The 27,275-nt window shown below is 40.9% G+C and overlaps 1 protein-coding gene across 4 annotated transcripts in view; it reads left to right on the plus strand.

Moving 5' to 3' along the window:
• DGKI (diacylglycerol kinase iota) overlaps positions 1 to 27,275 on the plus strand; it is a 209,818-nt gene that overhangs the window by 151,269 nt on the left and 31,274 nt on the right. For all 4 annotated transcript variants that reach the window (XM_036401342.2, XM_036401343.2, XM_036401344.2 and 1 more), the window contains 4 exons: positions 369 to 409; positions 2,330 to 2,457; positions 3,002 to 3,127; positions 20,687 to 20,712. In XM_036401342.2, coding sequence (XP_036257235.1) covers positions 369 to 409; positions 2,330 to 2,457; positions 3,002 to 3,127; positions 20,687 to 20,712 — 321 coding nt within the window. The remainder of the gene's footprint in view (positions 1 to 368; positions 410 to 2,329; positions 2,458 to 3,001; positions 3,128 to 20,686; positions 20,713 to 27,275) is intronic.

The raw sequence follows: 27,275 nt of genomic DNA on the forward strand, positions 1-27,275 counted from the left end.
TAGGACCTTGCACTTTGCTGACCTCCACGAGGTTTGCACTGGCCCACCTCTCAATCGTGCCAAGGTGCCTCTGGCTGTGTCCCTTTCCTCCAGTGTGTTCACTGCTCCACTAAGGCTGCTGTGAGCAGGGACCTTGCTGGGGGCACACTTGATTCCACTCTCCATGCCACTGGCAAAGATGTTGGTCACAGTACTGACCCGAGGCATGCCACTCATATGGACATAAGGAATAAACTTGTGTTCTTGTGGAGCCACTGTGACTTCCCTGACACAGGGGGTGTTTTAGGAGCCGGTGATGTTAGTGCAGCCCAGCTTGTCCATGCAGCCCTGCTCAGACTATTTTCTGCTCTTGTTTCTCTGTCTTGCAGCAACTTCTGCTGATCGTTTTTACCGCATTGACAGATCTCAGGTAAATCCTTATTTGTTTTTTGTTTCTATAGATTTCTTTTTTTAAAAAGCTAAATCAAATGCAGCTTAAAATGAATTATCTGCCGTTCTTTCTGTCTATTGCAAAATGTTACTCATGATGTCTCATGAGAAGTAGAAAAAAACTTCTGGGGTGTTTTTTAGTTGATCTAATTCACGTTGTTTCACTGAAGTCTTGTATCTGCTGACCATCTGCCATTCTGTTTACTACCAATCTGATACAGATCAGAATTTTCTGCAATTGTTTTCCTTATCAAGTCTTATTTGGGGCATCTGTGTGGCACCAGTGTATTTGTATTTATCTTTTCAATGTTGCTTTTAGGCACCAGAAATCCTGATCCTCTAGTTGTGTGTGTGGGCCATGAAATAGCTATGGAAATTAAGATGTTGTTACAATTTGAGAATTATGAACAGATATGCACAAAATATTCACAAGGAACCTCAAAACAAGGTGTATCTCTGCTGGATTCAAACCTGTGGCATAGATCTGACAATCTGAATATATTTTTTAAAAGACACTGAAAATTTTGCAGAGCTTTTGGTGTTTCTGATTTGTAGCCAGAACGGGCCAATTAGTTGCCCAGCATTAAGTGCAAATTGTTGATTTTGCACTGTGGTTGTTTGTATCTGGTCCCCCTGAGAGCTGTGTAAGCTGTTTCTGAATCACATGAACATGTTACTGTTTCTTAGCAAAAGCAGCTGGTGCTTTAGCTCAAGCAGAAGGAGCTGTGACTTTAGTTCAGAGTTCCCTTGCTCAGTGTCTGCATGTAGATGCCATGGGACTTCTTTGCATGCAGTCAAATAAATGGTTTGATGTTGTAATCTAACATTGGGAAGGCAGGGGTGAAGAAGATGCTGCTACAGACTAAACTGGGTGATTTGACTCAGTTTGGCTTATTCTGCATTTCTCCAATCCTTGACACTGTACTGATGGTCATTTTTAATGCCTACTCTTTCATCCTGTGATTCTGTGAGGAAAAAATTAAATACTGTGCATTGGTCCCTGTAGGGAGATAGAATATAAGAAAATATAGTGTAGAAAGTAATCTTACCCCTAAGGAGTTGCAGCTGGGCCAATTATCAAAGATTAGGAACAGGCCTGACTTTAACAGGCCACAGCTGTAACCAATGGGAAGAAGAGTGCTATAAAAGAGTGGGGTGGCTGGGTGAGAAGGGAATTGGAGTCAGTTGGCTGCTTTGTGAAGAAGAAAGAGTCAGTGCTCTGAGGAGCTGCCCACGAGAAGTACCGAGAAGGTACGGAACTCTTGTGATAGGAGACAACAGTATGGAACCCCTGCAATAAGATGACAACAGGTCCCAGCGCACAAACAGTGGCAAATTTCCTGCCCATTTCCCTACACAGACAGGCATACTCACACTGTGTTTTTTATGAAAGACAATAAGCCTTCAGTGTCAATACCAAAAATAAAGGATTGAGAAAGAGATCTTTGGTAATGGAGATGTGAAAACAGAATGTACAACTGGTGGAGATCTGAAAGAGTACCCCCAAAAAATGAAAAGTTCTGTCAACCATCATCAAAGAAGAGACTTCAGGTGTTGGTCCTCATTTCAAAATGCAGATCTCAGCTTTATGGGTAGACCTCCAGGTTTCATCAGAATGGTATAGTCATCAAGGAACAGCCTTTAAAATATTGCTGTGAGTGTGCAGCTTGCTCATGGGGAATCTTGTTTGACTTGAAATCAATGACATGTAAATTGGTGACTTCTGTGGCATTGATGTTAATGTGTGTGTGTGTGTGTATGAGTACACACTTAAATACAGAGTCCCTTGAATATTCTTCAGGGAACCTGACATGCACTCAACTCATTCTAGGGCACCGGGTACTCTGAGGGATCAATGATGCTGCAGGTTCATTATTTGTTGCTTGTGTCACTCCGACAGGAACATTTGCACTTTGTGACGGAAATTTCGCAGGACGAGATTTTTATCCTGGACCCAGAGATGGTAATGTCTCAGCAGGTGGGGACGCCACCAGGAATGCCTGACCTGGTAGTGGAGCAGGCAACTGGGTGAGTGCTGCTGGAATCTCCTTTTCAGCAGGTGTATTAGAGATGGGCATCTCTTTCTGGCCCCCTTTTCTGGAGGATTAGATGTGGGAGGGCAGGTATTATGTAGGAACAAATCCAGTTGTTATAATGACAGGAGAATAGTCATGTAACATCTGCTCCATTAGGCTTCCTGGAACACACAGCAGGAGTAGTGGACTTCAGCACCTTTTAACCACCTCACACCACCTGACCCGCAATCCTGCCATAAATCTCTAACAAAGATTGAGTTACAAACTTCTCTACATGGTCAGAGTTCTGATCCCACTGTGTAAAGCCCTGAAGCCCTTTGTGTGTAAGAATGATCATGAAGAGTCTCTGTTTCTTATCATCCTCTTGACAGACCAGAAATGCTTCTATTTGTCTTTATGAACAGCACTCATAGTGAATTAATCTATTTTAACTTGCTATGGGCTGAAAAATGCTGGGAACCAATTAACATAGGACGGCTTCCAAGTGGAGCACACAAGGGGTGTGAATGCCTTTCTCTTCCTCCTTCTCTCCTTAGAATATCGGAGCGGTGGAACCCTGCGGTTCGGAAGAGGATGCTGAGCGACAGCGGCCTTGGAAAGATTTCTCCCCACTACGAGGTACCTGACAAACAAAAGGACGCCAGCCAGACACATATGCTGCAGTAAGAGCCCTCTGCATTTCTCTGCTTGATGATACACTGTCCCTCTCACCACAGACAACTCCTAATGTCTCCTTTAAGCTTAATTAATTGTGCTGACATGCTGAAATTGCAAATACTTTTTGCTATTTCTCTTTTGCTTCTCCCTTCTGTTCTTCCTCTTTGTCCATTATTTTATGTTCTTGCCTTTGTTTCATTCTCTGTGTCACTCTCCCCTTTTAATAAACCAAAATCCAAGTTTTTGAAAGAAAATACCTTCTTTTTGATGTTTGAAGTTCCAGCTAATCTTCTTGGTAACTGGTTTGGTAAAAGGTCAAAGCATTCACCCTCAAGGTAGTTCTGACGCAAATATGATAAAACAGAAACCTCTAGAACAGCTGCTTGCTGTCAAAGATGTAGGCAAAGGTTTTTATATAATCTTGAGCCATGTAGGGTGGCTGTACAGTGGTTTTGATCATTTCCCCATGAAAGAAATTTTTACCTTAGTACTATCTACTATGTCCAGATTGATTTAAAAATTCTGCTTACCTATGTTAGAAATTGTTCTCAACTTTTTTGGTTATTTCACTTTAGATTTTCAAAACCATTAGTGGATCACTACCAAAGATTAGATGGGAAATGTCTGTCAGAACCCTGTTGCTGGCTTTGAAGTTATTTGTGTTTTGGTGTTGTATTCCCCCCATCCCCCAATAATTATGTTATGTATAATTGTGTTTGTAGTTCTACTGTATCAGCAACCTATGGGCAGGTTTTAGGACAGTATAGAAAAACTAGGATTAGTGACAATGTGGCCTTTTTTCCAGATTTTTTTAATGTTAGGATGTGTGTGGGAGAGGGCTGCAAGGTACAGGGCAGGCTTAGCCTAGAGCCCTGGGACAGGTGCAGTGGGGATGGCAGGCTGGCTAGCCATAAGACTACCAACTGGAAACTTTCCAGCTAAATGGAAACTGCTGTCAGGAGGAGATGTCATGGCAAGAAAGGGTGATCAAGGTAGCACTGCCAGGAGAAAATCACCTGGTTTTCTCCCTGAGGTATTCTGGAGCAGTTCTTGATATTCTTTGCAAAGTGAAGAATGTTGAATTCAGGTTCATTTTTTCCATAGACTGGAATGGCAGGGTCCAAAATCTGAAGCTGGCAAAGCTGTGAGAAAAATGATGCTTAGACAGTTCAAGGCAGTGTGGAGAAATAGTGAGAACATGTGGACTAATTTCTTATTGATAAGAAGAGTGATTTTGTTTACATCAGCATGACTGGAAATGTTTGCTTAGCTGTAACAATTACATTTGGTGGATTTATTAAGTACAAACTAAGCTAGTAGCATTGCTCAGAGTAAAGTGTCCCTGTCACTGCCTACTATGAGGAATTGTTTACAATTTCTCTAAACTTTAATTGTTTTGGCTGAAATTTTTCATGCTAAGAATCAGTCTATGACTGATTCTTTTTCTTTTAGTAAACACGTTAACAAAAAAGCCAGTTCTTTAAGAAGACAAGATTTGTGTGAAATGTGCTCCTTTAAATGACCTTCCTTCAAATAAATAAATCCAGTGGTCCTTTCCTGAGTTGTGTTAGTGCTGGTAGTGGAATGAACCTCATTGGAATGAAAATTTGGAAGCTTGACATTTAGTAAAATGTCATCATAATACCAGGGAGATGCCTTTTGCTGTCTTGAAAATTACCCCTGAATTTGCCCTGCTGATGAGGTTGCTCATGCACTTTGGAGACACCTCAGGTTCAAGAGCTTTGCTTTCAAAAGTTTCTGTCTGTACATGCTCACAGAGGAGTTATGCTCCTCTGGGCTTAATTCAGGTTGCAGACATGAGTGAAGTGGGACTGTGCTGCTCATTAGCTGATCTCCAGCAGCAGGGAGAAGAGGGATGCATCAGTCATGGTCAGATGGAGATGGTCAGGAGAAGGTGTATGAAGAAACAAGGAAAGAGGTTGCAAGAGCCAAAGGATCAGAAGCACAAAGGAAGCATGTGCAGAGACTTGGGGAACAGGATTAAAGGATGGGAGCTGTTCAGAGCACAGAGGATGATAACCAGATGTCTGGGGAGTCAGAATGGAAATAATGAAAAGGAGGAGGGCATGGGGAACATATAGGTAAGAGATGAGTGAGACAGGCTAGGGGTATGGGGAAAGGGTCTGTGGCTGTTTCTCTCCAGAACAGAGAATTCTGAATTTAATCAGGTTATTACACAGGTGGGCAAGCTCTGAAATATATTTAAACACTGCCTCACTTGCTACCAAGGTGGAAGGTGTATGGTACATGAATCAGGGGACTGCAGTGGAGGCAGCAAGGTGTTATTAAATTTAAGACAGTTGAATGATGCTCTGTGGGACAGGCTTCTCTTTTCAGCATCTGTGACAGAATTTAAGAATGGTGAGGATTTACAACAAACTTTTCACAAGTGCCTGGTTAACCATGGCTCCTTATTCTGTGCATGTCCACTGTGAAGTAGGTTTGGTTACTGGGGGGGGGGCCACTACAAGGAGATTTTGAAAGAGTGTGGAGGGCTGGAAACTCAGAAATAGGATTTCTGTTGCCTCAGGTTGTATGACTAAAATGAATGGAAAGTTAGTGCCTGCTTTCCCAGCTGCAGAATACAGATAATATTGCAACCTCATCTTAAAGGAGCACAGTGAGGGCAAATTTCATGGTCTTGAGAAACCTGGATACTGTGGGGAGACTCTGTCAGAGATGCTTAGCAGGACATGAATCGTTTTGCATTCTGTGTACAGTCTTGGCAGTGTGAAAGAAATAAATCTTGAGGCTGTGCAGTGCATATACGGGAGGATATCAAGGAGGTTTTGACTTAAACTCTGAGGCAAGAGTCCAGCAGAAGAAAATAGAAAGTGGCAATGTGACTATAATTTCTCATAACATTTGAGTGAAACAGGGTTGAAGTATGATCCCAAATTTCCAAGTTTCTGTATGTTTGACTTAGCAATCTAAAAAAAAATCTAACGTGGCACTTTAAAGAAAAAAAAATTAGTACTCTAAAAAGCATTATTATATTTTGGCAGCTGAAGTTCCTCACAGGTCCTTTGCAGAGATTTGTCCCTTCAGAAATTATTTTTCAATTAAAACTTGAAAAAAGGATTTCAGCAAAATTCCTAAACAGGAATATGGCAGAGAACAGAGTACTCAATTCCTCTTGTACACAGAGCTCCCACGGATCTTCAAAGAGTCATCAGCATCCAATGTTTTTATCCAGTCAGAAATATTGTACACCTCAAAATGCATTATCCTATAGCCTAGGCAAATGACAGGGGACTTGGTGTGACAGAAGGGGTCATAGTTGACTCACTGGGAGTGCTTTCTCAGGGGTCATTTTTTCTCCTAAATAGGGTATGACCACAGCTGGTCATAATGTATCTTCAGGATGCTTAGAGCATATCTGTCATCACTATGTACACATATAGATCTGTGTATATATATGTGTATACATACATATAAAACTTCTTTAAGATAATGATTTTTGACAAGTGAGGAATGTAGCTAAAATTCAAAGTTGAATGATCCCTTATATTATTTCAATAAATGAAAGCAGAGAACAGAATACATGTTCTAAAACTAATTCTAATGTTAGGTGTTGCTTTTGATCACAAGCTTGTTTGGTTAAAGCATAGTGTGAATATAAAGGTTTTGAGGCAGGGGTCTTTCTGAGATAAAAAATATGCTTTTTTTTTCCAATTAACTGAATTCGTGTTATTTTCAGGTAGCTGTTGGTTAATAGTATTTCATATTTTGTTCCTTATTTGATAGCTCTTTGATCTGTGGTGGATTGTACAGGACATGAAACAGTGTCTTGATGCAGTAACCATGAGCTGGGGCAGATTGTAGTTTAATAGGGACATCAGTTAATGTGAACACTGTATTAAAAAAAAACACATTGGAAAGACAATTTACTAGGACTAGAGGTGCTTAATCTTGAAAAAAAAGATAAATATTCTGGTCTGACTGCACTGATACAGGAAATTGGACCCTTCTGTTGTACATGAGTGGCTTCATCCTATGATTAAATGATGCAGTGAGATGCAGAAGACCGTACAGCCTGCTGTGTGCTTGTTGTTGACTGTATATTTCTCTTCTTGATTGGTTGTCACCCTGTTATATGATGAGAGCTGGAAAATTCGATAAAATCAAGCCCCCAACAGCATACAGAGATGAAAAGGTGATAACTATATCTTGGTAGAAGTTTAATCTACACCTTTTAATTGAAGTCATTAATTTTCTCAACATTCAGGGCAGTAACCAGCTCTTTTCTAGCATCTGTCCAGCTGTGATGGTAATGTGTTTCCCAAGCTGCTGGCTGCATTTTCTGGATCAAGTGCATGGCTTGTGAAGGGTGGGCAAAGGTTGGCCAGGATGCCATCTGGTCCTGTTAGGGAGAGGAAGAAAAATCGCCTGTAGGTGCTGGAAGATGGCTGCAGCCCTTTCCACTAAATAGACATTAATTAGCTAGTAATACCATCCAGGCATTGCTTTATGAAGCTGTAATAACCTAGTTTCTCAGAGGGAAGAAGAAAAAGGCTAAATGCCAAGTGTTTCACTCAGCCACAAGAATCTGATCATTGCCCAGGAAATCAGTGTGACAACACAGATGTTACAAGGTAGTTTAGGGTATTTTTTAAAGAGAAATCTTCATGTATTACAAGATGAGAAGAGCATCAGGGATACAAATTTGCATGTTAAAGGAGAAAGAATGCTAATTTAGTGGAAGTTTAGAAAATATAAAAAGATGATTCAAAGCATGCTAAGCAGGGACTGCCTGGTGACAGTGAATCTTTAAAATTTCAGAGGTTGGTAAGGACTTGAAAAATCCAAAGGTTTGCCTGAAAAATATTGTATTGGAAAACTCAGTGTTAGCTCCTAAATAGGCAGAGTTGTCTACCCTGGTGTTTTTGATAGCAAAATCTGAATTAATTTTCAGGTTCAGATTTAGTTCAAGCTGCATTTATAAAATTACACTGCAAGAGTGAAGTGTGTATGTCTTAATCAGGTATTTGTGTACCTGTAAGAATTGCTTTCCATTTTGCAGATGAGGCTCCATGAGTGCTGATTGCTTTCAAACAAATCTTATTTTAGTGAAGGTGTAAATCACCATTGCCTTTACTGTACACTCCTGTGTAGTCCTTATAATGGAGCTCAAATGTAACAGAGTGCAGTGTCTGTTTTTTGCTTAGCTCTCCCTTTTCTTTCTCTTCTGTTGTCTTGGATACTTTTACAAATAGCATCTCTCTCACTACCTAAAAGTGGAGCATGAGAGATTTGCCTAAAGCAACTCTGCCTCTTGCTAGGAAAGTGATGTAAAAAAGATGGGGTTGGCACTGGAAAGGAAGATGTAGACCCAAAGAAGATGGTAAGTGTTGTAAAGAGGACTTAAAATTATTCAGAAGAAGCTAAACATGGATTAAATAGGGAAAGAACTTCGAAGAAAGCAAAGAAAAATAAATTATAAGAATACAGCAAATGAATAAGAAATTGTTTGGAAGGAAAACAAGTTCCCTAAGAGAGACTGACTGTGAAAAAAGTGATGCATTTTGGTGTGGGGTCTGGTTGTGTATTTTTAAAGCTTTTGCTATTTGTCAGCATGTTGCAGTCACAATAATTAACATTTTATACACATCCCAGATAGAAGCTACAATTTATCCACCATTAGGCAAACCTTTCTTCAGCTCCTCTATAAATCTTCCCTTACCCCCACTGATGAAGAATTCTTTGATGAGGATGGCACCTGTTAATTTTTTTAGTCTAGTGCACAGGTGTGGTAAACAATGTCATGTATTTTAAACTTCTCTTGTGAATACAAGTTCTTTATATACATCAAGTTCTCAGCCATATTAATTGTTTTGGGAGATTTTCAGTGGGAAAAAATGCAAGAATTATTCAGGGAGTCCTAGTCATGTCTAATCAGTAGACACACATTGACTCAGCTGTAGAAGAAAGGCAGAGTTGGGAGAGGAAAACAATGCTAAAAAGAGAGAATGGAGAGGAATGTTCATTCTGAAATACTTTTGCAAAGACTGGCCTGCATGAGATATGCTCTTGGTTTATTCTGAGTGGGTAAAACTTGAGAACAGATGCTCTCAACTCAGGATTCAAGAGGCTTTGTGCTACTTCAGCTGGAGTGGTACCATCTCAGGGATGATTCTGGGCATGGAAAGATCTTGGCATTTAGTTCTGGTGTCTGAAGGCACAAAAGCAGAACAAAGGGAAGTGGTGCCACACACAAGCCCTGCTAGGTCAGGGGATGAGCCATGGCTTTGTGGTGATGGCACGCACCGGGCCTGAGGGACCTTTGCAAACAGTGAGAATCAGATGGTTCTGGAAACTATTCAAAACAAACTTTCAGCAACTTCTGGTGTTACCTTTAAGTGATTGCATACAGGCAAAATCTTATTGCATTATCTATTCTTCTGTTTTGATTAGTAGAATTTTACTACTGTCAAGTCTGGCCTTATCTATAGAGAGCTGGGCTGTAGAAAATTCATGGGTATTACTTTAAAATTTTCTGCAACAGTCATTAGTAATTGGTACTTAATGTCATCCTGACAACCCCAGCCCAGTAATACTGAGCTTTAAGACACAACTTTAGCTTCTGCTCTTGTTAACCATAATTGGGAAAAGAAGAAATCAGAAATTGGTTTAGATTTGCACGTCTATAACCTTATTTACATATGTGAATGCAATGCAGAGAGTGTGTATTTTCTTCAAGAGTGAAGTCTGCAGCCTCTGCTGTTGAGGCAGAGGTGTTTTAGTAACAGTGGGCACATGTGAGGTGGGTTTGTGCATACACCCCTTCGATAGATGGCAGAAGCAGAACACATCCTGTACTGGATCCTGTACAGTGTTCTTTTTCTCCTCAGTACTTATTACCAATACATCTTATCACTCAGCATTTAGCTCCCCAGAGTTGACTGGGTGGGATTTTTGGCTTCCTCTTTTCTCACCAAGCTGCCACCTCTTAATGACTTTTGTGGTATCTCACACCTGATGCACACCTGAGGAAATTCACCCTGCTGGCAAATTATTTTGACGGACAGTGACATGCAAAACACTCCCACACATGATGAGACTACAAATTGGCTTCTTTAGAGAGATCTTGCTTCTTGAATGGCATCCCACTTTCCAAAAGGGAAATGCAAGCAGTCCAGCTCTCCTCCTCTCCTTGGGGCAGCTTCAAGCAACAGAATGCACACACACTTGACAGAGGAACCATCTTACCTGAATGTTAAAAAGTCAAATACCACCTAGCTTGAAAATGCCTTCTGAATATTTCCAGCAGACAAAGGGGCAAAGCTGAGTTTTCCACATGGAATGTAAGTTTTTATTTTGGAGTGCATTTAAAGGATAAAAAAATCATGTTGGCAAAGTAGGGATAGCTTGGTACCTTGGTTTTCTTGAAGTGGTTTACCATAACAGTTATTAATCTGCTTTCTACTCTCTGGCTGATAGACTCCTGCTTCAATCTTGGCTATTTTCTCTTTTTTTTTTTTTAGCAACTGTGTTTGCAGTTGCATCCTTGCTTGCCTACTTTAGTCCTTGATTTGCAAAGCAGAATCTTTGAGAAGTAAAACAGCTTTACAGCAAAGAAGGCAGCAATATATCAAGAGAAAGACTTCTCATAATCTTGTTTTCTTTTTGTCTGGGTAAAAGAAAATGACATTTGATAATTTAATTTTTGGGGCCTACTGCTTTCCCTGTATTGGACTTGTGGTAACTGTACCTGGCAGGAGCAGGGCAGCAATAGTGGATCTGACAATGCCACTGCAGAATGTGAATATCCCTCTCTCCAGCTTTATGGACTGGAAACAACAGACCTACAGTCCCCAGTGACATTAAAGGTGCTGGAAAAGGGGATGGATGGGTTTACTGAGGTGATAAAGGATGATTGACAGAAAGATATATTCTTCCGGGTATACTTTAAGCACTGTTACAAATATAGGTCAAATATTCTCCAGCATAGCAGACTTGAAAGCTAATCAAGGCTGGAACAGTTGTGCACCTTGTAGTTTTAGACATATATGTCTGTGTTTATGTGTACTTCTTACTCATTTGTAGGAGTTGAGGTCAGAAAAAAACAACCAAAACAACAAAACCCAAATCCCAAACCTCCCAGTCCTAGTTTTCTGGGCATTGCACAGGAATAGCAAGCCTGTGTCCATGTGCTCTGTGCCTGCCATAAGGAGCTGCCATCTGCTTGGAGAGGAGGCTGGTTCTTAATGTATTCTCACTCAGTACCAAGCTGTCTTATCAAAGCCAAAACCAGTGAGCTTCAGAGCCTGGGTAAGAAACAGCCCTGTACATGTGTTACACACACATTGGGCTACATACTCTGTTCAAGCTTTCACACCTGGACATCTCATTAGATGCATTTAGACTCTATTTCTATTCCTGTTCATATCCCTAAGTTCTGCTTTAACAGACTTTCAAAGAGAATAGAAATGTAGTTTGGTAAAATAGCTGCTCTAAGATATCACACAGAAGTACTACTTCACCTGAGTTGACTGTGTTAAATTTAAAAAAGCCAAACCTTTCAATAATTCTTCGTATTTCTTCATGTTTGTATTTCTGCTGTGGCTGAAAACTGGGAAATGTTAAAAATACCATGCAACAAAAAGGTGAAGACAAAGGAGAATTGTGTGAAAATGGGTCATCTTTTGAGGCTTGCAATGGAGTATTTTAGACCTGCAGAAATTAGTGTTTGGTGAGGCTGGGGACAATATTCTGACATGAGCCCTCACTTGACTCATGGCACAAAAAGTGAGATTTTTCACTGGAGCTGCTTGGGAAGTTCATTTTTCCCCAGGCTGTGTGTCTTGGCATGGCTGCTCTGCAGGGAGCTGCCCTTTCCCTTCCATGTCTGGTGTGAGTGGTTGAGTCCCCTGCCTCTGGGCTTGTATGTCAGGGTGTAGGAGGTACAGTGCCTCTTTAAAACACCTGCCAAAGGACTTGGGTGAGCAGAGAAACTTGTGAAAGCTTCAAAACATTGTTTGTCCCTGCTTGCCTGCTGCTCCTCTGCACTAGGAAAGGCCCAGTAAAACCCACAGCTTTGTCTTGGTAGCTGAGGCAGAGTGTTTAGCAGTGCTGGCACAGGGGTGTGTGCCAGGGAGGGAAATACAAGGGGAGCAGGGCCATAACAGAGAGCCTTGCTGAGGTTCTGGCAGTGCTGATGCCCATGGGCCAGCAGGGACAGATGGACCTGGCTAAATTATGCCAAGAGCTGAAATCAGAGAGCCAGAGGTGGCTTAGAGCCAGTGTAACCCTGACTCCTAGATTCCTATTTCTGTGCCAGACATCTAAAAGTGCAGCACAAAAGCCATATCTGAAATTCCCAACAGAATTTTTTTCTCCATCAATTAGTCTATAGCAGGAGTGGAAACAGCTCAGCAGTTCTGCTCTGCCTAGGATCTCTGTGTTATGCATATTAACTAAGGTGATTTTTTAATTTTTAGATTATTTTGTAAAAGGTGGCAGGAAAGTGAGGGTTTCTTAGTGCTTAGCACTTGTGAAAATCAGGTGACTTATTTTTGAACATAATTGCAAAAATCTGTTTCTGAGGGATTCATGTGTTTCTGGAACAAAATGCTGTTTCTCAAAAGTGACTGGTTTGCATTGTTCTACAAACAGCACCATTTGGGGTAGCTTCTGGATTGTTTAGAAGCCCAAAGTGGCATAAAATTATATGGGTAGTATCTCAAGACACCAAGCAGCTGATGTGCTTCACCTCCATCTAGCCTGAGGGCCAAGAGAAGCTGTGTCTTATGAACCAGGTTATTATACCTGAGGTGCTCAAAATGGGGTTGTCATAGCATTGTGCTTAGCAAAATAATTTCTTTCTCTGGATTAAATAAAGCTGAAATCTTAACAAAGTGACCTCTGCTTTCATCTTTTCCTGGAAGAAGTAAAAGTGCACTTATTTGTTGTTGAGGAAAAGGCAGGTGTTTTGTTACCTAATAGATATGCTTTTATTCTCATGTAGAATGCTGAGGAAATGCATAAATGTAGCCACTTAGCTCCTGTTCCAGGTCTTCTTAACAGTGGCCTGTGTCAAACGACATCCAGTCCCTTGGCACCCAGGTTGTTGTTTCACTAAAGCATAATGTCCTTAGATCTAACTTTCTATAGGTCAGTGAGGATTTTGAAGATTTAATTAAAGTCTGGAAATGGAAGAAGGGCATTTCAAAGAAGCTGGGATAAGACCCTCTTCAAAATAATTCTCTTGCATTCCACTGAGATATTTTACGGCCATGTGATCATAAGAGAAAGAAAGGCCAAGCATTTATAAGAAAACAAACCAAAAAGCCGAATCCAAACAAACTGTGATTATCCTACAATGATCTTGCTGCTCATTTGGAAAGATTTTCTTTTTCAAGTGAATACCAAGCCACCTTGCTCAGGTCATGTTTTGAGATAGAACTATCTTATCCAAGATGAATTTTATAGAACACTTCTCTATCCTTTTTCTCTTTTTAAAAATTAATGATAGGCATGTTTGGGTTTATAACTGATTTTGCAATAAAATCATTTATTCCCTTTTAAGCAGCAATTCCTAGTCTACTCCTCTGGGTGTCAGTACAGCTTCAGGTATAGCTGCATTGTGGTCTTACATGTCTTCATTAAAACATTCCACAGTGGACAGAGGAAAGGTAAGAGATAAAAAGTTAAGCAGTAGTGCAAAAAGACGCGACAATATAGGGGACATTGACATGCCTGAGACCCAGCCTGGAACACATCTGAGCTGCCCTGGTTTCCCAAGAAGCACCAATTTCTCTCCTGTATGTTGGACTGCACGTGAACAGCCTGAGGCTGTGATTGCTGTGATTGCAGGTGGAGATGGAGGCTGCTGAAGGAAGTGATGCCTTGTGAAGGCTGACCTAGAACAGAGACTACATGGAGCTAAAAAATAAAGTAGGTGTTTATTGGGAGGCCTCAATAGGTACATCTTGGGCAGCATAAGAGCTCAACCAGGGCTACACCAAATATGAACCTAAAATGGTCACAAAAATGAACAACCGGTCATGGGGTCTCACATTTTTTTAAACTCTGGTCCATTTGTATATTGGAGTTAATTGTCCAATTACATCTTTAGGTTATTAAGACCCATCCTTCTTGTTTTTCTCTCTTCAATCCACATTGTTTATGCTCTTGGGCCTGACACGTGGATCATTTGTCCTTGGTCCCAAGCTTGGAAAGGAATTGTTTTGTCTCCCTACTCCGTGAAGAGAGCTCACCAACTCTTAATATGAAGCTCAGAAGTACACTCTAAAGCAGTACAGAATCTGAGAAATGTAGAAGCTATAACTGAGGCATCAGAAGTTAGAGGGATGCTAGAAGGAATACTGATCTTGTCCTTTAGCAGAATTAAGAAAGGATAAGATCTCTAGTGTTTGTCTCTAGATGGTCGTTGCAGGTTACAGGACATGTCCAAACAGATTTCTGCAAACTGATAAATAACTTGAATGGAATTTCTCAGATTCAGGGGGCTTTGCTAGTCAGCATTTTCCCATGTGTGTGAGGCAGTATGGCCATTGTCTATGTGTGATATTTGAGAGGAAAGGATGACAGGAAAAATGGGGTAGTAAAACCAGAACGCTTTGTAGAGAGACTTAAAGAATTGCAGAAAAACTTAGGTTGGGAACAACTCTGAAGGACATCTAATACAAATCTTCAGGATAGATCCAGCTAGATGAAGTTCAGAGACTTTTCTAGATGAGTTTTGAATATCTGCAAAACTGGAGATTCAACAATCTCTTTACACAGCCTGTTCTTCTCTTTGATCATCCACATGGTAGAAATTTTTTTCCTTAACATCCAATCTGAATTTCCCATGTGCCAGCTTGTGACTGTTTCTTCTTTCTTCGTGCAGACTCTGTCGTCTCTTTCCTTTCCTGTTAAGTAGTTGAAGGCAGCAATTAGATTTTGCCCAAACCTTCTCTTCTTACTGAACAAACCCAGCTTCCATAGCCTGTCCTCCTGTGCCCACAGCATCTCTGCAGCCCTTTCTGGAACTCAGCCCAATTTGTCAATGTCTGTCTTGTTCTCAAGTCTCACAAGCATGGTGTAGAGCGTCAAAAATCACTTCCATCTACTTTATGGCTCAGCTCTAGCAAATACAGCTCAGTGTGTCTTTGGCCCTTTCCATCACAGGGAATTCTGCTGACAGATGTTCAACTTGTACTTCGCTAACATCAGGCATCCTTTCTGAACAGCTTCATCTCAGGTGTTAGACCCCAGCCTGTCTTGTTGCATGGGTTTACTCCTCCTGAAGTGCAGGACTTTGCATTTGCCTTTGCTGAACTTGCTAACTTGCTGTGCTTCTCCAGCCTCTGATGGTCACTCTGAGCTGGGAATGTATGGGGTCAAGTGAAAGTGTGGGGAAACTCTCAGAAATTCTTAGGCTTTTATTTTTTCATCAAGTGCTGTGCCCAGACTGAGCATTATCTGCTCCAGGAAAGAAAGCAGTTCTGCCTTTCTACCAGTAAAATGATGTACTGTTTGCAGCTGGGACTGCAGGGGACTCACAGTTACAGGGGTATTGATACAAATTGCTGAATGAGAGGGTTTCCTCACCTATATTTTAAAAACACTTGATGTGCTAAAAATTTTCTTCATTTGCAATCAGAGGATATATGAATAAATCCCAACAGGGATGCCACTTTTGATTCTGAAGAGATGCACTTGCAAAATGAGAAGGAATGGGTTTAATTTGACAGCTCTTGCTCTCCCCTCATCACAGGCAGCTGTTGTCAGACTGAATTAAAAAGTTTGCAGAGCTACATTCCTTAAGCAGGAAAGAAGTGGAATGGTCATAAACCCCAGTAGAATTGCTGCATAGAGATTGTTATTTGGCCTTTAAATATTAAATGGCTGGTTTCAAATAGGTCTAGTGCAGATGGTTTCTGCTACAGGTTTATTGATTAAAATAGCTGCTTTACATCAGCTCCAACTTTTGTTTCTCCAGAGGCTTTTGTCTTCATGAATAATGTACTCTTTTGCTGAAATTTGGTTAGAATTCATCTCCTGGAGCCTGGCTGTATATCTCTAGGTTCCTAGGTCTCAGTTGACTAGGCTCAAAATTGTGACATTCCCTGCACTTCCTTCCTTAAAAATGAATATTCCTTCTTCCACCCATCTAGTCTGAACAAACCTAGTGCTTGCACACTGGAATGTGCACTTGGAAACAGCTCTGACTGTGTGGCTCTTTGAGAGAGGCTTGTATGATACTGAAGGTTGCCTTGCCCATGCTGAGGATTAGATTTCTGCAGCAATTCATCCAAACCCTGCAAGAGTGAGTGGGAAAATTCCAGTGAGCTTTGGATCAGACAGTGAACTTGAAGGCCTGTTGTTGTTTCAGGTGGGCAGGTCTCATGCCTTCAATATTGTAAGTATTCCAATTTGCTGGATGCATCTAGTGTGTGTATGATCAGGCTTTTTTTACACCACTTTTATGGCTTTTTTATGCATTTGTAAAGATGTGTACCTTGATTTCTGGAAGATGCTTGAGGATTTTGTGTTAAGCCCAAAGGGTCTTGTTTTGCTTGCATAAGGGGTGGTGGAACAGACCTTGCACAGCCTCCCCTTGCAGGCTGAGGCTTGCAAGTTCTTTTATCCCTCTGGCTGAGTTTGCCACTCTGCAACAGGAGGAGATTGCTGGAGGACCTGTAAGAAAGGAGGGCTGTGAACAGCATGGAAAGCAAACAGAGATTAGACCTTTCTTGACAACATGCTTTTCCTCCTCCTCCCTTCTGATCCTCTTTCCTATCACCAAAATGTCTTCACTCAAACTATCTGCTACAACAGTAGCTGTTTGTAAAACCAGAGCATGGAGAAAGATTAAAGCCTTAGGTGAAAATATGTGAAATCAGGCTCTCCAGTTTCATTTATGCATGGGAAAATAAATATCACTGTTGGTAGAAGAGATAATTGAATCTCATGACTCTGTAGCCAGTCACAGATAATCTGGTCTGCCTTTACTCTCTTGGGGTGATGGTGACCCTTGCTTTCTGCACGTTAATTTTACACCAAGATAAAACCAAAAGAAAAACCCAGTTGATGTGTATATGTACACATATAAAGAAAGAAGTTATTCCATTCTGAAATGGCCAAGAACAGGATATTGCAGTGCCTGAACCTTTTCCTGAAGATTTTTTTCTGTTTTGTTTAACCAAATGAAAATCTCTTCAAGATGTCATTTGGCAAAGTGTTTTGACCCAGGTGAGACCACAGTTCTTGACAGTATATTAGTTTTCCTGAAATATCTCTGACCTGTCTCTAATTTTTTTTTTCTTAAGGCATGGAGGCTGTGAAGATGATAACTTGCTTCTTTATGACAGTGAAACACATAGCCAGGATCAAACTGGGAGGGGAGCTGACATGCACTGGACAGATGGTTCCTGTGTGGGTGTTAGCAGATGAGAATCCTCCCTTCTTGGAACACCTGTCTGGTGACCAGTGCTGCCACAGTCTGTCTCTCACACCTCTTACAGACCTGAGAGAAAGATGTGTGACCGGAAATATGAGCATCTACTGGATTATTTTGTCCTCTCAGGAAAGCCCCTGTGGCTGAGGAGTGGGTGGATGTGGTTTAGAGCAGGTCATTAGGCTGTCTCTCTTTCCTCCCTTAGAGCCTGCCATAAGCATGGGCTGGAGGAGTCAGTGCACAAAATGCCCAATTCCTTTTAGTGTGGAGGTTTGTGCAGCCTCACTTCCTCCCATCACAGCTACAAACAAGACTCCCCTTGGTGCAGTTAGAAGAGAACTTGAGCAGTTAGGGAAGCCTCCCTCCCCCTTGCTAAATTGTATGGCCTGGAATTGTAGGAGGATGCTGAAAGTCCTCTCTGCTCTTTGCCAAAATTCTTCATGTCAGTGGTGGAACAAAGGAAGCCCAGTTTATTGTGGTTGAGCCTTTGGTATCTCCAGTGGTAGAAGCTCTCATTGAGGCTTTTTCTGTGGCTGGGATATTCGAAACCTTCCTTTGTGGCTTTGCTGCTACATCAGAAAAGTTGAGCTTATGCTATTTTGTTTCCTGGTGTGTGAAAGCAGGAATTGACTCCCTGTCAATTAACAAGGGTTGAAATGAGCCAACAAGCCCAGAGTTTATCAGAGTGAGACAGAGAGGTGCATATGTACACATCAAGATACTGATATAAACCTGATGAAACTGATATAAATAAGGTTATATAAACCTTATTTTCTCAGGATGCCAGGCTGCACAGTTACTTGATGAATCCTTTCAAATAAAAACATTGCTAGTGGCATGAGTGCTAATGTTAAATTTCTTACAAACATTGTATTTGAGACATGCAAAAAAGCAAAAGGCAGTAAAATTTTGAAAAATATATAATAATTTTAGACACACAAAATATGAATAAACATATTTTTCATCCTCCCCTTCGATCAATGCTTTAATTGAGAAGGCATTGATATTGTAATAACATCTCTTCTGTTGTTGATGCTTTAAGGAGCTAATGACATCTGTTTAACCAAGCATAAGGAAGAGCCAAATTATAGGATAATCTGTATTGTTTATTTGTTTGCTTCAAATAACTGAAAGGTGATGAAACTGGGCAATTAAGAAACAAAACAAAGGAATCTATTTTGCTGATGCAGTGAAATACTGCATTAGCAATGGGTGGAGGGTCAAAATATGTGAGCCAAGGAACCTTGCATGACTCTTGCATGTAAAAATATCTTCAAGTATCTAAAAACTTTCACCTCTTGATATGACCCATTCTGATTTGTTTAACCTTGTAGAAAATGCGGTGGCTTTTGATCTTCAGAATGGGTTCTGCTAGGAGTTAAAGACAAAAGTCTGTAACTAACTGGTCAAAGCAGGACAGTTCTAGTGGAGCCTGCTAAATCCTTTGGGTTACCTGCATTTCTGCTGTATTTCACACACATGACTGAAGGGTGAGGGCAGAGCTGGCCTGGCTGGCAACAGAGCAGGATACATGCTTAGGATGTTCAGCAGCAATCAGAGCCTTTAATGGGAGTAGAGGATTAATTAATTCTGATCCATACAGACACATTGGCTTCTTGTGCAGCCAGAATCCTAATTAGGCAATCAAATTTTTTTCCTTTCACAGTGACCATTGCTCCAGCTGTGCTCTAACTCTTTCCTCTTGTTATTTGCAAATCTCTCTCTATTTTACAGCAAAAAAAATTTACATACTTTGGCAGGAAAGCTTCCTTCTTTCCATTTTTCCTGTTTGCATCTACATATTTGCATATCTGCTTCTGATGTTCTATAATCCCTCAGCCTTCATTTTCAAACCCTTGTTATGAAATGAGATCATGGCTTCTTCCTTAGCTCCTTTATTCCTCTAACCCAGGGTTGCTTCACTTCTTTTCCCCCCTCCAGCCCTCAGCCCCTGCTGACTCAGTTAAATATACATGTGCTCTTTTCCCCTTTGTTCCTTCCTTTCCCTTCACCCCTCTGTGGCTGCTTCTCTTATGCTGGCTTTGATCTCTTTGCTGGCAACACTAACATTTTAAAATCTTTTCTAATTTGTTATTTTTGTACATTGTTGTGAAATTAAATATCTTGGAAAGGAAACATGGGTTGCCCCACTCGCTGCAGGAACAAACTCATTGGGTGGGAAGGTTGTGTATGGAACTGAAATCTGTGCTGGGGAAGTGCTGAGGAGTGGTCCAGCCCTCTGGACTCTGGGCTGTCAGTCTGGTCTGAGCAATGAAAGTACATCCCAGATTCAGCCCCATGGTTAACCTCAGTTTTGGTAAGCCATGCCATTGCACAAAGGGAAAAATGGAGGGGCCACTACTTCCATGTCCTTTTGTTCTGGGTGGTGACCAAAACCATCAGGAGTGTGATCCTTAGTGATAGGAAATGAGACACAAATTCCCGGAATTCTTTGGGGTTCTTCTCTCTGTCAGCGGGGACACTGAGAGGTCACTTTTGTTTCATAACCCTTCCCTCTCTTGGGGTATTATCAGAGTCCTAATCCACTGGTTAGAGTATTCCATAACTCTTGTGTTGCAGCTGGTATGTTGCTTTTTTTCTGTACTTACATCTGTCCAGACATATTTTTTTTTAATCTGTTATGTTACTTTTGTGAAGATGGCATGAGTTGTTATTAATTATGACTCTTGTTTTATGCTAACCACTACGTAGCAAAACCTCCTGTTTTACGCTAACCACTACATTGATTTATAGCAAAAAATGGCCACTGTAATGACTGTGAGTTCCTACCAAGATGTAATTTCCTTGGCTAACCCTAGTTGTGAGGTTTTCTCCTGGCAGTGGCAGTAGCAGATGAGTTTCTGCCAAGTATCTACAGACAGTCTTTGCAGCAGCCCTCACAGAGATGGCTCCATATGGTCACTCTGGCCTGCAGAATCTGCTGCTAGATGACCTGTTCAGCTCTATTTCTTTTTTTTTTTCTTTTTTTTTTTTGGTCAGATGCCTTTCAGTCCTCTCTTCTAAGGAATAAACAATAAAAATTTCAAATTACTTCATATCCCATTCCCCAGACTGAACTTTATTTGTGAGCCTTCCTTTTATCCAAGATTGACTGGATTTTGTTGTTTTATTTCAGGTCACCAGTTTCTTCAGAAGATCAAGGTAAGATCTGTTTTTTAGACAGTAACAGCATATTAAAAATGAGACCAAAGACTAGTGAATAAGCTCTGTTTTAATACAGTTGTGGTAGAGGAAGATGGTTTTTTATAGAAATGAAACTTTGATGTTGATGAAACTTTGTTCACCCCTAGACATTAAGTGCTTGATCATTTGGTTAGTTTAATTGGGACTGACAGAAGTTGCTATTTGTAAAATGAATCTTGCTTAATCAAATGGAAATATTGCTAGAGTTTACAGTTTATTCATCCGTCTGTATAGAACTTCACCTGTGGAAAATGTGTGGCTTAAAGGACGATACAAGTTTTTGTAAAGATAAGCACATCTTTTATGACTCACATAGGACAGCATCTTTGTCATTGAGAGGACAATGCATTGTGTTTTAAAGGCTTAAACACACATTATCTTGGGTTACCAGTAAAGTCAGTTTAGTAGGACAGTATGGAATTTAGGGCAGCTAGGCTCTTCTACATGGAAAAATCTCACAGCCTGAGTAGCAGGCATTGCAGGTTATGCCAATATGCTTGCTGTGAGGGAGACTTAAAGGATCTGATCTTTCCCTATGGCCTAAAGAGAGAGTTTGTGATGATCAGCTGCTTAATAATGTGGCAAGCTTAAGTCCATCTGCAGTATATCAATATATGGCTACATTGGTACTGAAATCCAGAGACATGCTGTGAAGGGATGGTAATTGCATTGCCAGAGTTGCATAAAGAATGAAGAACAAAAAAAGACTGACTGAGAGGAGAAAGTTCATCGTGTGGCTCTGAACCGGGAGTACTCTTTTGGTCCAAAAAAGAAATATCTATTTTCTTCTGACATCCAATTTGTAAGCAGTCACACAATCAGAATATTTTCTGGCCAATACCATAAGCATTACTCAAGAAAGATCCAGATGGGAATAGTAAGGACTATTGCAAGTGGAAGTGTAAGGAGGTCTGAGCCTGGAAGGATGTCACTGAACTATGCTCACTTGGAGTGTGGAGTGACTAGTTAGGTATCAACCTACATTGTCCTTGGCTCCAGCCAAGGTTTTCAGTCCACTGTAATGGATGTCAAACATATAGTCATTAATAAACTCTCTTTCATCTCCTTGGCAAGTCCTTCCTCAGGAGGAAGGACCTAACAAAAGTTGTAAAGAATGCCATAAAAGTGAACAAACATGCAAGACCAAAGATATATCTGGCTTATCTAGTCCATTCCTAGTGTCTGGTAGCAGCAGATCCCGTGACAAATAAAAGTATGAGACTGGCAGAAGTATACAGGTTTAATTTCCTGGTGTGCCCTATTAGATTTTTATGATTTACAGCTCATTGATTTTGTGAACCAGATGGAGTTTTCCTGTTTAATAGTTCATCTGCTTTTTACCATGACCACAGTTTCTAATATTCAATACAGGACTGTGAGAAGTTAACAGTATACCTCATGTCTCCAACTCTCAGAAGAGATTTGAAATCATTATGGTCTAATATACTCTTTCAGGACCTGGATTCAAGCTGCATCTCAGTGCATAAACTTGTTAGTGATGGGCTGCTCTTGCTATTTCATTTCCCTTGCATTTACTCTATTGCTTCATCTTTATCTATTAATGGAGCAACAGACGGTGTATATGCATTTCCTTGTGTGTCTTTAAAGGTTAGTATTTCATGCTGTCAGAATGCTTTTCTTCTTTCCGCTATTTTTATACTATTTGAGTTTTTGACAAAACCTTCCTGTTTGCCATCTACCATCTGCTGCCATGGTTTGGCTTTTCAGGTTTGATCAACATGTCTGAATAGCCTCTTCTTCCTTGCCTTTCTTCCCTTTCTCTCACAAGCAACCTCTTCTGAAATGCAGAGTGAAAGGCCTTGACCAATTAGTGACGTTACAGTGCCAGTTATTAGAAGTTTTGTGACCATGGAGTTTCTAACTAGGTTTGTCATCCCTATAAATATGTAGGAGCTTCTCTCAAGCACAAAAGATTTCCCATTCTCCGGTGACTTTCAGAAAGCAGGGTCCAATACTTGATTTTCTCTATCCCACTATGCCAGCTACAGAACATGGTAAATGGGCACAGTACTAAAAGGAAATGTGATAAAAGTGCTGCAGGTCTTTTAGAGTCTAGAAGGTTCTCAGTCCACTGAGACTGCATGTGTGGAGGGATCTCAAATTACCCTTAGATCTCAAATCTCTTATCTAAATAAAAGGGGGTCCATGAGAGAGCTGAAAACTTATCTCTGAATTGCCTGTCTTTTATAGTGTTTATGCAGATGTCTCCTGGCATATTGTTCTTGGAGTATGTATCTTAAAATCAGTTTTGAGACTCATATATTCATTAATAATCAGTACTCAACTGTGTACCTATTCAGTATGTTATACATTTACTTTTCTTTATAAGGCAGTAATGCTTTGGGCTACATAGTGAAGGAAGATCCAACAGTGGAATAATGTACCTTCACTGTACCTACATTCTGCCCTGTACTACAGCTGCTCTTCCCTATTATGGACACCATTCTAGTGCTGGTTTTCTGATGATGTGATATTTTGATCATTACTGAGAAAAGGCTCTTTCTCTGTTGTGTTGGATCTTTTGTTTTAACCTTCCTCTTGGTTCCTGATCTTTGTTTTGTCTGCTTTAATATTCAGTTGTCACTTTTTCTTCTACTGTTTCTCTGTGGAGTTTTTTTTTATCATCCTCTTCTTGCTTTTTGAATGACTCTTTCCCATTGACCACAAGGTTGTATTCTGCATGGATTTTTGCGTTGTCCTCCTCACCTTGGTTTCTGAATGTCCTGCTTCTGCTCCAGTGTGGACAGACTGCTACAAGCACAGTGGGAAACAGTAGCTGTAGCATCTGTAGTGTTTGAACAGACTTGTACCAGAATTAGCATCTAATGTGAGTGGCACTTCCATTAATCCCTGACAGGACAATGCATTATGCTGTCTTGACAAGAGGGTGAAGATAAAGCACCATCTGTCTGGGACTGGGCATCTATTGAACAACTGTAACTGCAGACAATGCTCCTTGTTGTGGACACGTGTTAGAGGCACCTTTATCAGTTACAAAACAGGCCCATTTTAATTGGCACAGAAAGGGAAAGAGCACTGCTAGAAAATCCCAAACTTCAAAAGAAAAAGTACCCAAAGCCTCTTAAGGTTTGTGTCTTTGTTCTTGGTACAGGTATCTAGGAAATAGATAACTAAAGAAGTGAAATCCATCAGCTTTTTTTTTCTTTCTTTCTTTTCTTTTTTTAATAAACAAAAGGAGTAGACAAACCCCTAACCCACTAATGCTCTGATTGACAAAATGATAAAAGCCAAGTAAATCCTAAAGCATAACAGTTTAGACAGGGGATTGATGACTCTGAAGAAGGATCTGTTCAGCCAGGTACACCCCTGGTGCAGCTCCATGCCCTGCAGCCTTGGAAGTCAGTGGTTTTCTTGGGGTTTTGGGGTTAGATGAGACTCAAAAATGGGCACATGCCAGGCCCACAGAAGACCTGGTAGATGTCATGATGGAAGGCTAGGCAAGTAATCTTATAGTGAAGGGTGTTGCCTGCTACACTTTTGCTGTATAAAGAGTCTTGTTGATATGCCCAGGTGGTTTGACACTGTTGGAGGTTATTGCATCTATTGTTTCTGGAATAGGAATGGGAGTGTGATGGGAATGCAGCCTTCTAATACCCCCTGTTGCCCCTACACAGTCATTGTCTGGTTCTCCAGTGCACACTGGTTATCTGGTTATGGTTAGGTGAATGGCTGAGGTTTACCAAACCCTTCATTCACCCAGCACCTTTCAGAGCTGCACTGTATTTTGTGTCCACACTGGATCATGCCTTGCCCACTCCTATTTACAGCCACCCTGCAGAAATCTGCAGTAATATTCATATCTGTAGTTTCATCTGGCCAAAGTTAGGTTCTCTCTACTATTCTTTGTTTACCTTGTATGTTTGAGTTGATTCTTCATCATCACACAAGCAGTTGAAGGAAATGACCTTAAAAAGAGTACAATGAGTTCTATTTCCATTTCAAGTATTCTGAAAAAAACTCAGCAAACTCTTGAGTGTTGCTATTAATGGTGTAGGGACATTGGTATGTTATTCATGTCATGGCAACTTGGAGCTGATGCTGCTCAATATTTTGTGTCTGACTTCAAACAGAGGAACTTTGCCTTTGATGGAATTACTCAGTTTTAAATACCTATACTAATGCACCTCAAGTAGCAGGCAACCAGAGCTTAATCCTTACACCCTCAGTTGCATTCTGATCAGGAGACAGGAGGTTTCAAATATTTATCTCACTGCTCTCCTGTTTACTTCTCTATAAACCAACGAGATTGGGCTTTCTGCCTAGTTTGCTTCCAGCAGACATGTGGTTTTGCTGCATCAGCATAACTTCTGTGGTTTAGGGTTTGTGGTTTTGGCCATTTTGTGTGTAATAGAATCAAAGTTCATGAGGACAACTGAGAAATTAAGACAAGAGGGAAATACATTCAGTAGAGCAATTTTGAAGACAGTTTATTATTACAAAGCAATAATGTTATACAAGAGATTAAGATAAAGGAGGGGTTTTCTGCTTGAAAAGACAAATAGCAACACTCAAAGGTCTTTCAGATTCTGCCAGGTGCTGGTTCCATGCCATGGAGTCACTCCATGACTTGGAGTCATCAAGCCTGGATATCCTACACCTAGGAGGGATTTGAGTAGAGCCTGGAGTGCATTAGAAGTAAAGTGAGTTTGTAATGGTGACTTCTAAATTATTCTCTATTAGAAAAAAATTCCCCAGGGATTGCTTGGCATGGGTTCAAACTGGAAGTTTTAGGTGGGAGGTGTAATTCTGTCTCTGGAGATCCCTCTGAATAGAGAGAGCTGCTCTGAGTTATAAGGAAGGGACTGATCAAGTGTGTGCATGGAAAAGGCAGTGGTGGCTCCGTCCCACACAGGAAAATGCTTTGCTCTGCAGTGTCTGCTCCTGCCTTGGCACCAGAATGCCCTGTCTGTTCTGGCATTTGCTCCAGCTCCATTAAAGAGAGGAAATCTAAACACATGTAAGGAGGAACATAGCTGCAGGAGTCCCAGAAAATAGCACAAGAAAGAATAACACTTCCTGGAACCTCAGATAGATGGGATTTCCTCTTGCCCATGGTGGCCTGTGGGAATGCAGACTTCAGTCTCTTGGCCCCCTTTCTTCTTTCTGGAGCCACTCTCCACTAATCTTGAGAGTCACAGTCTGCAAAGGGATGTTCTCTAGAATTTTCAAGCAGTCTGCCATACTGATGAAAAGGATGAGCAGGGTGCTGCAGACGAATCCAAACATCTCAGTGCTGGTAGAATTAAAAAATAAAGATAAAAAAAAATGAATGGCTGTTTTATACACCAGAGGCTTTCAAAAGAGAGAGAGGAGATGCTGTATTCTTCATGGTGATGCTGCAGCTGTTTACCCAGCAACAAACTGAGATGTCTTGGAATGCTTTCTCTGTGCAAATTAAAGAGAGAATGGGAGGGGTTGGAGGGAGGCTCTGACTGCAGGTATTTATTTTTATTAATTAGCCACTTTGGGAAGAAAGCCTTCCTGGATAGTGTTTTGAAAGTGTCTGTGGCTGAGCCAATGATGCCTTGGGGATCTGCTCTGGGTTGGTTCATTTTCTTCTCAGTTCAGCAGAGGCTGGTATTGAGGCAGACCCAAGGGTACACCTGGCAAGAGAAATCATTCTGTCAAAGCACAGGTCTAGGGCTGAGAGAGGTCCTTTCTGGATAAAACCTTTAAAAGGTGCCTACATCCCCCCCCTCTCATCAAATCCAAGCAGTTTGAGGGGTCAGCAGGCATCTGAGAGGGAGATGTCTAGCAGATGTGGGCATCTGGATAAGCAATAGATGAAAACAGAAAAACATTTATTTCACCATTTCACTGCCATTATTTTCCCCTCTGGAGGAAGTGTGAGTGAAGAATAAGTTGTATGAATTGGAGTGCTTGTTTTCAAGCAGAAGCTCTGGGCAACCTTGCAAGCTACTTTGCTTCTGGCTTTTTTTCTGATGGAGATTGCTCGTGGTCAGAGAAGAGTGGCAATCACTTCACTCACTGAAGAAATTGGCTAGAAAAGGCTATGAAAAATATTCTTGAACTGAATTTTGGATGATGTAGTCCTCCTGTGAAGCCCTAGCTTTTTGAGGAAGAGTTACTTAGATATTGCAGGCAAAGGCACTGTAGCCAGTGTTGCAGTGGCAAAAACCTGAAGGGAGTGTACTAAGAATGCCTGTGACGGGAATGGTCCACTAAGACAGAGAAGAGGAATAGTGTGGCCCACAATGCTTTTTTGCTGTCCTATTTATTTTTAAATTAAAATTAAACCACTGCTTAATTACTTTGCCTAGAATTCTCTTTCTGCCAAAGTAGTGCCACTCTATTGATAAAATTACTGCATTAGTCAGCCAGTCTTCCCTGCCTTGTGCTCTCACTTCATCACAGACATTTTCTTCCACTGCATCACTCCTGAGAATGACATAAATTGTTGTCTTGGTTTAAAAATAAAAATGGTGGAAGGGAAAAGGAAGGCAAAAAAGTGATGATGT

Source organism: Molothrus ater, chromosome 5, assembly GCF_012460135.2.
Source record: "Molothrus ater isolate BHLD 08-10-18 breed brown headed cowbird chromosome 5, BPBGC_Mater_1.1, whole genome shotgun sequence".
Lineage (NCBI taxonomy): Eukaryota > Metazoa > Chordata > Aves > Passeriformes > Icteridae > Molothrus > Molothrus ater.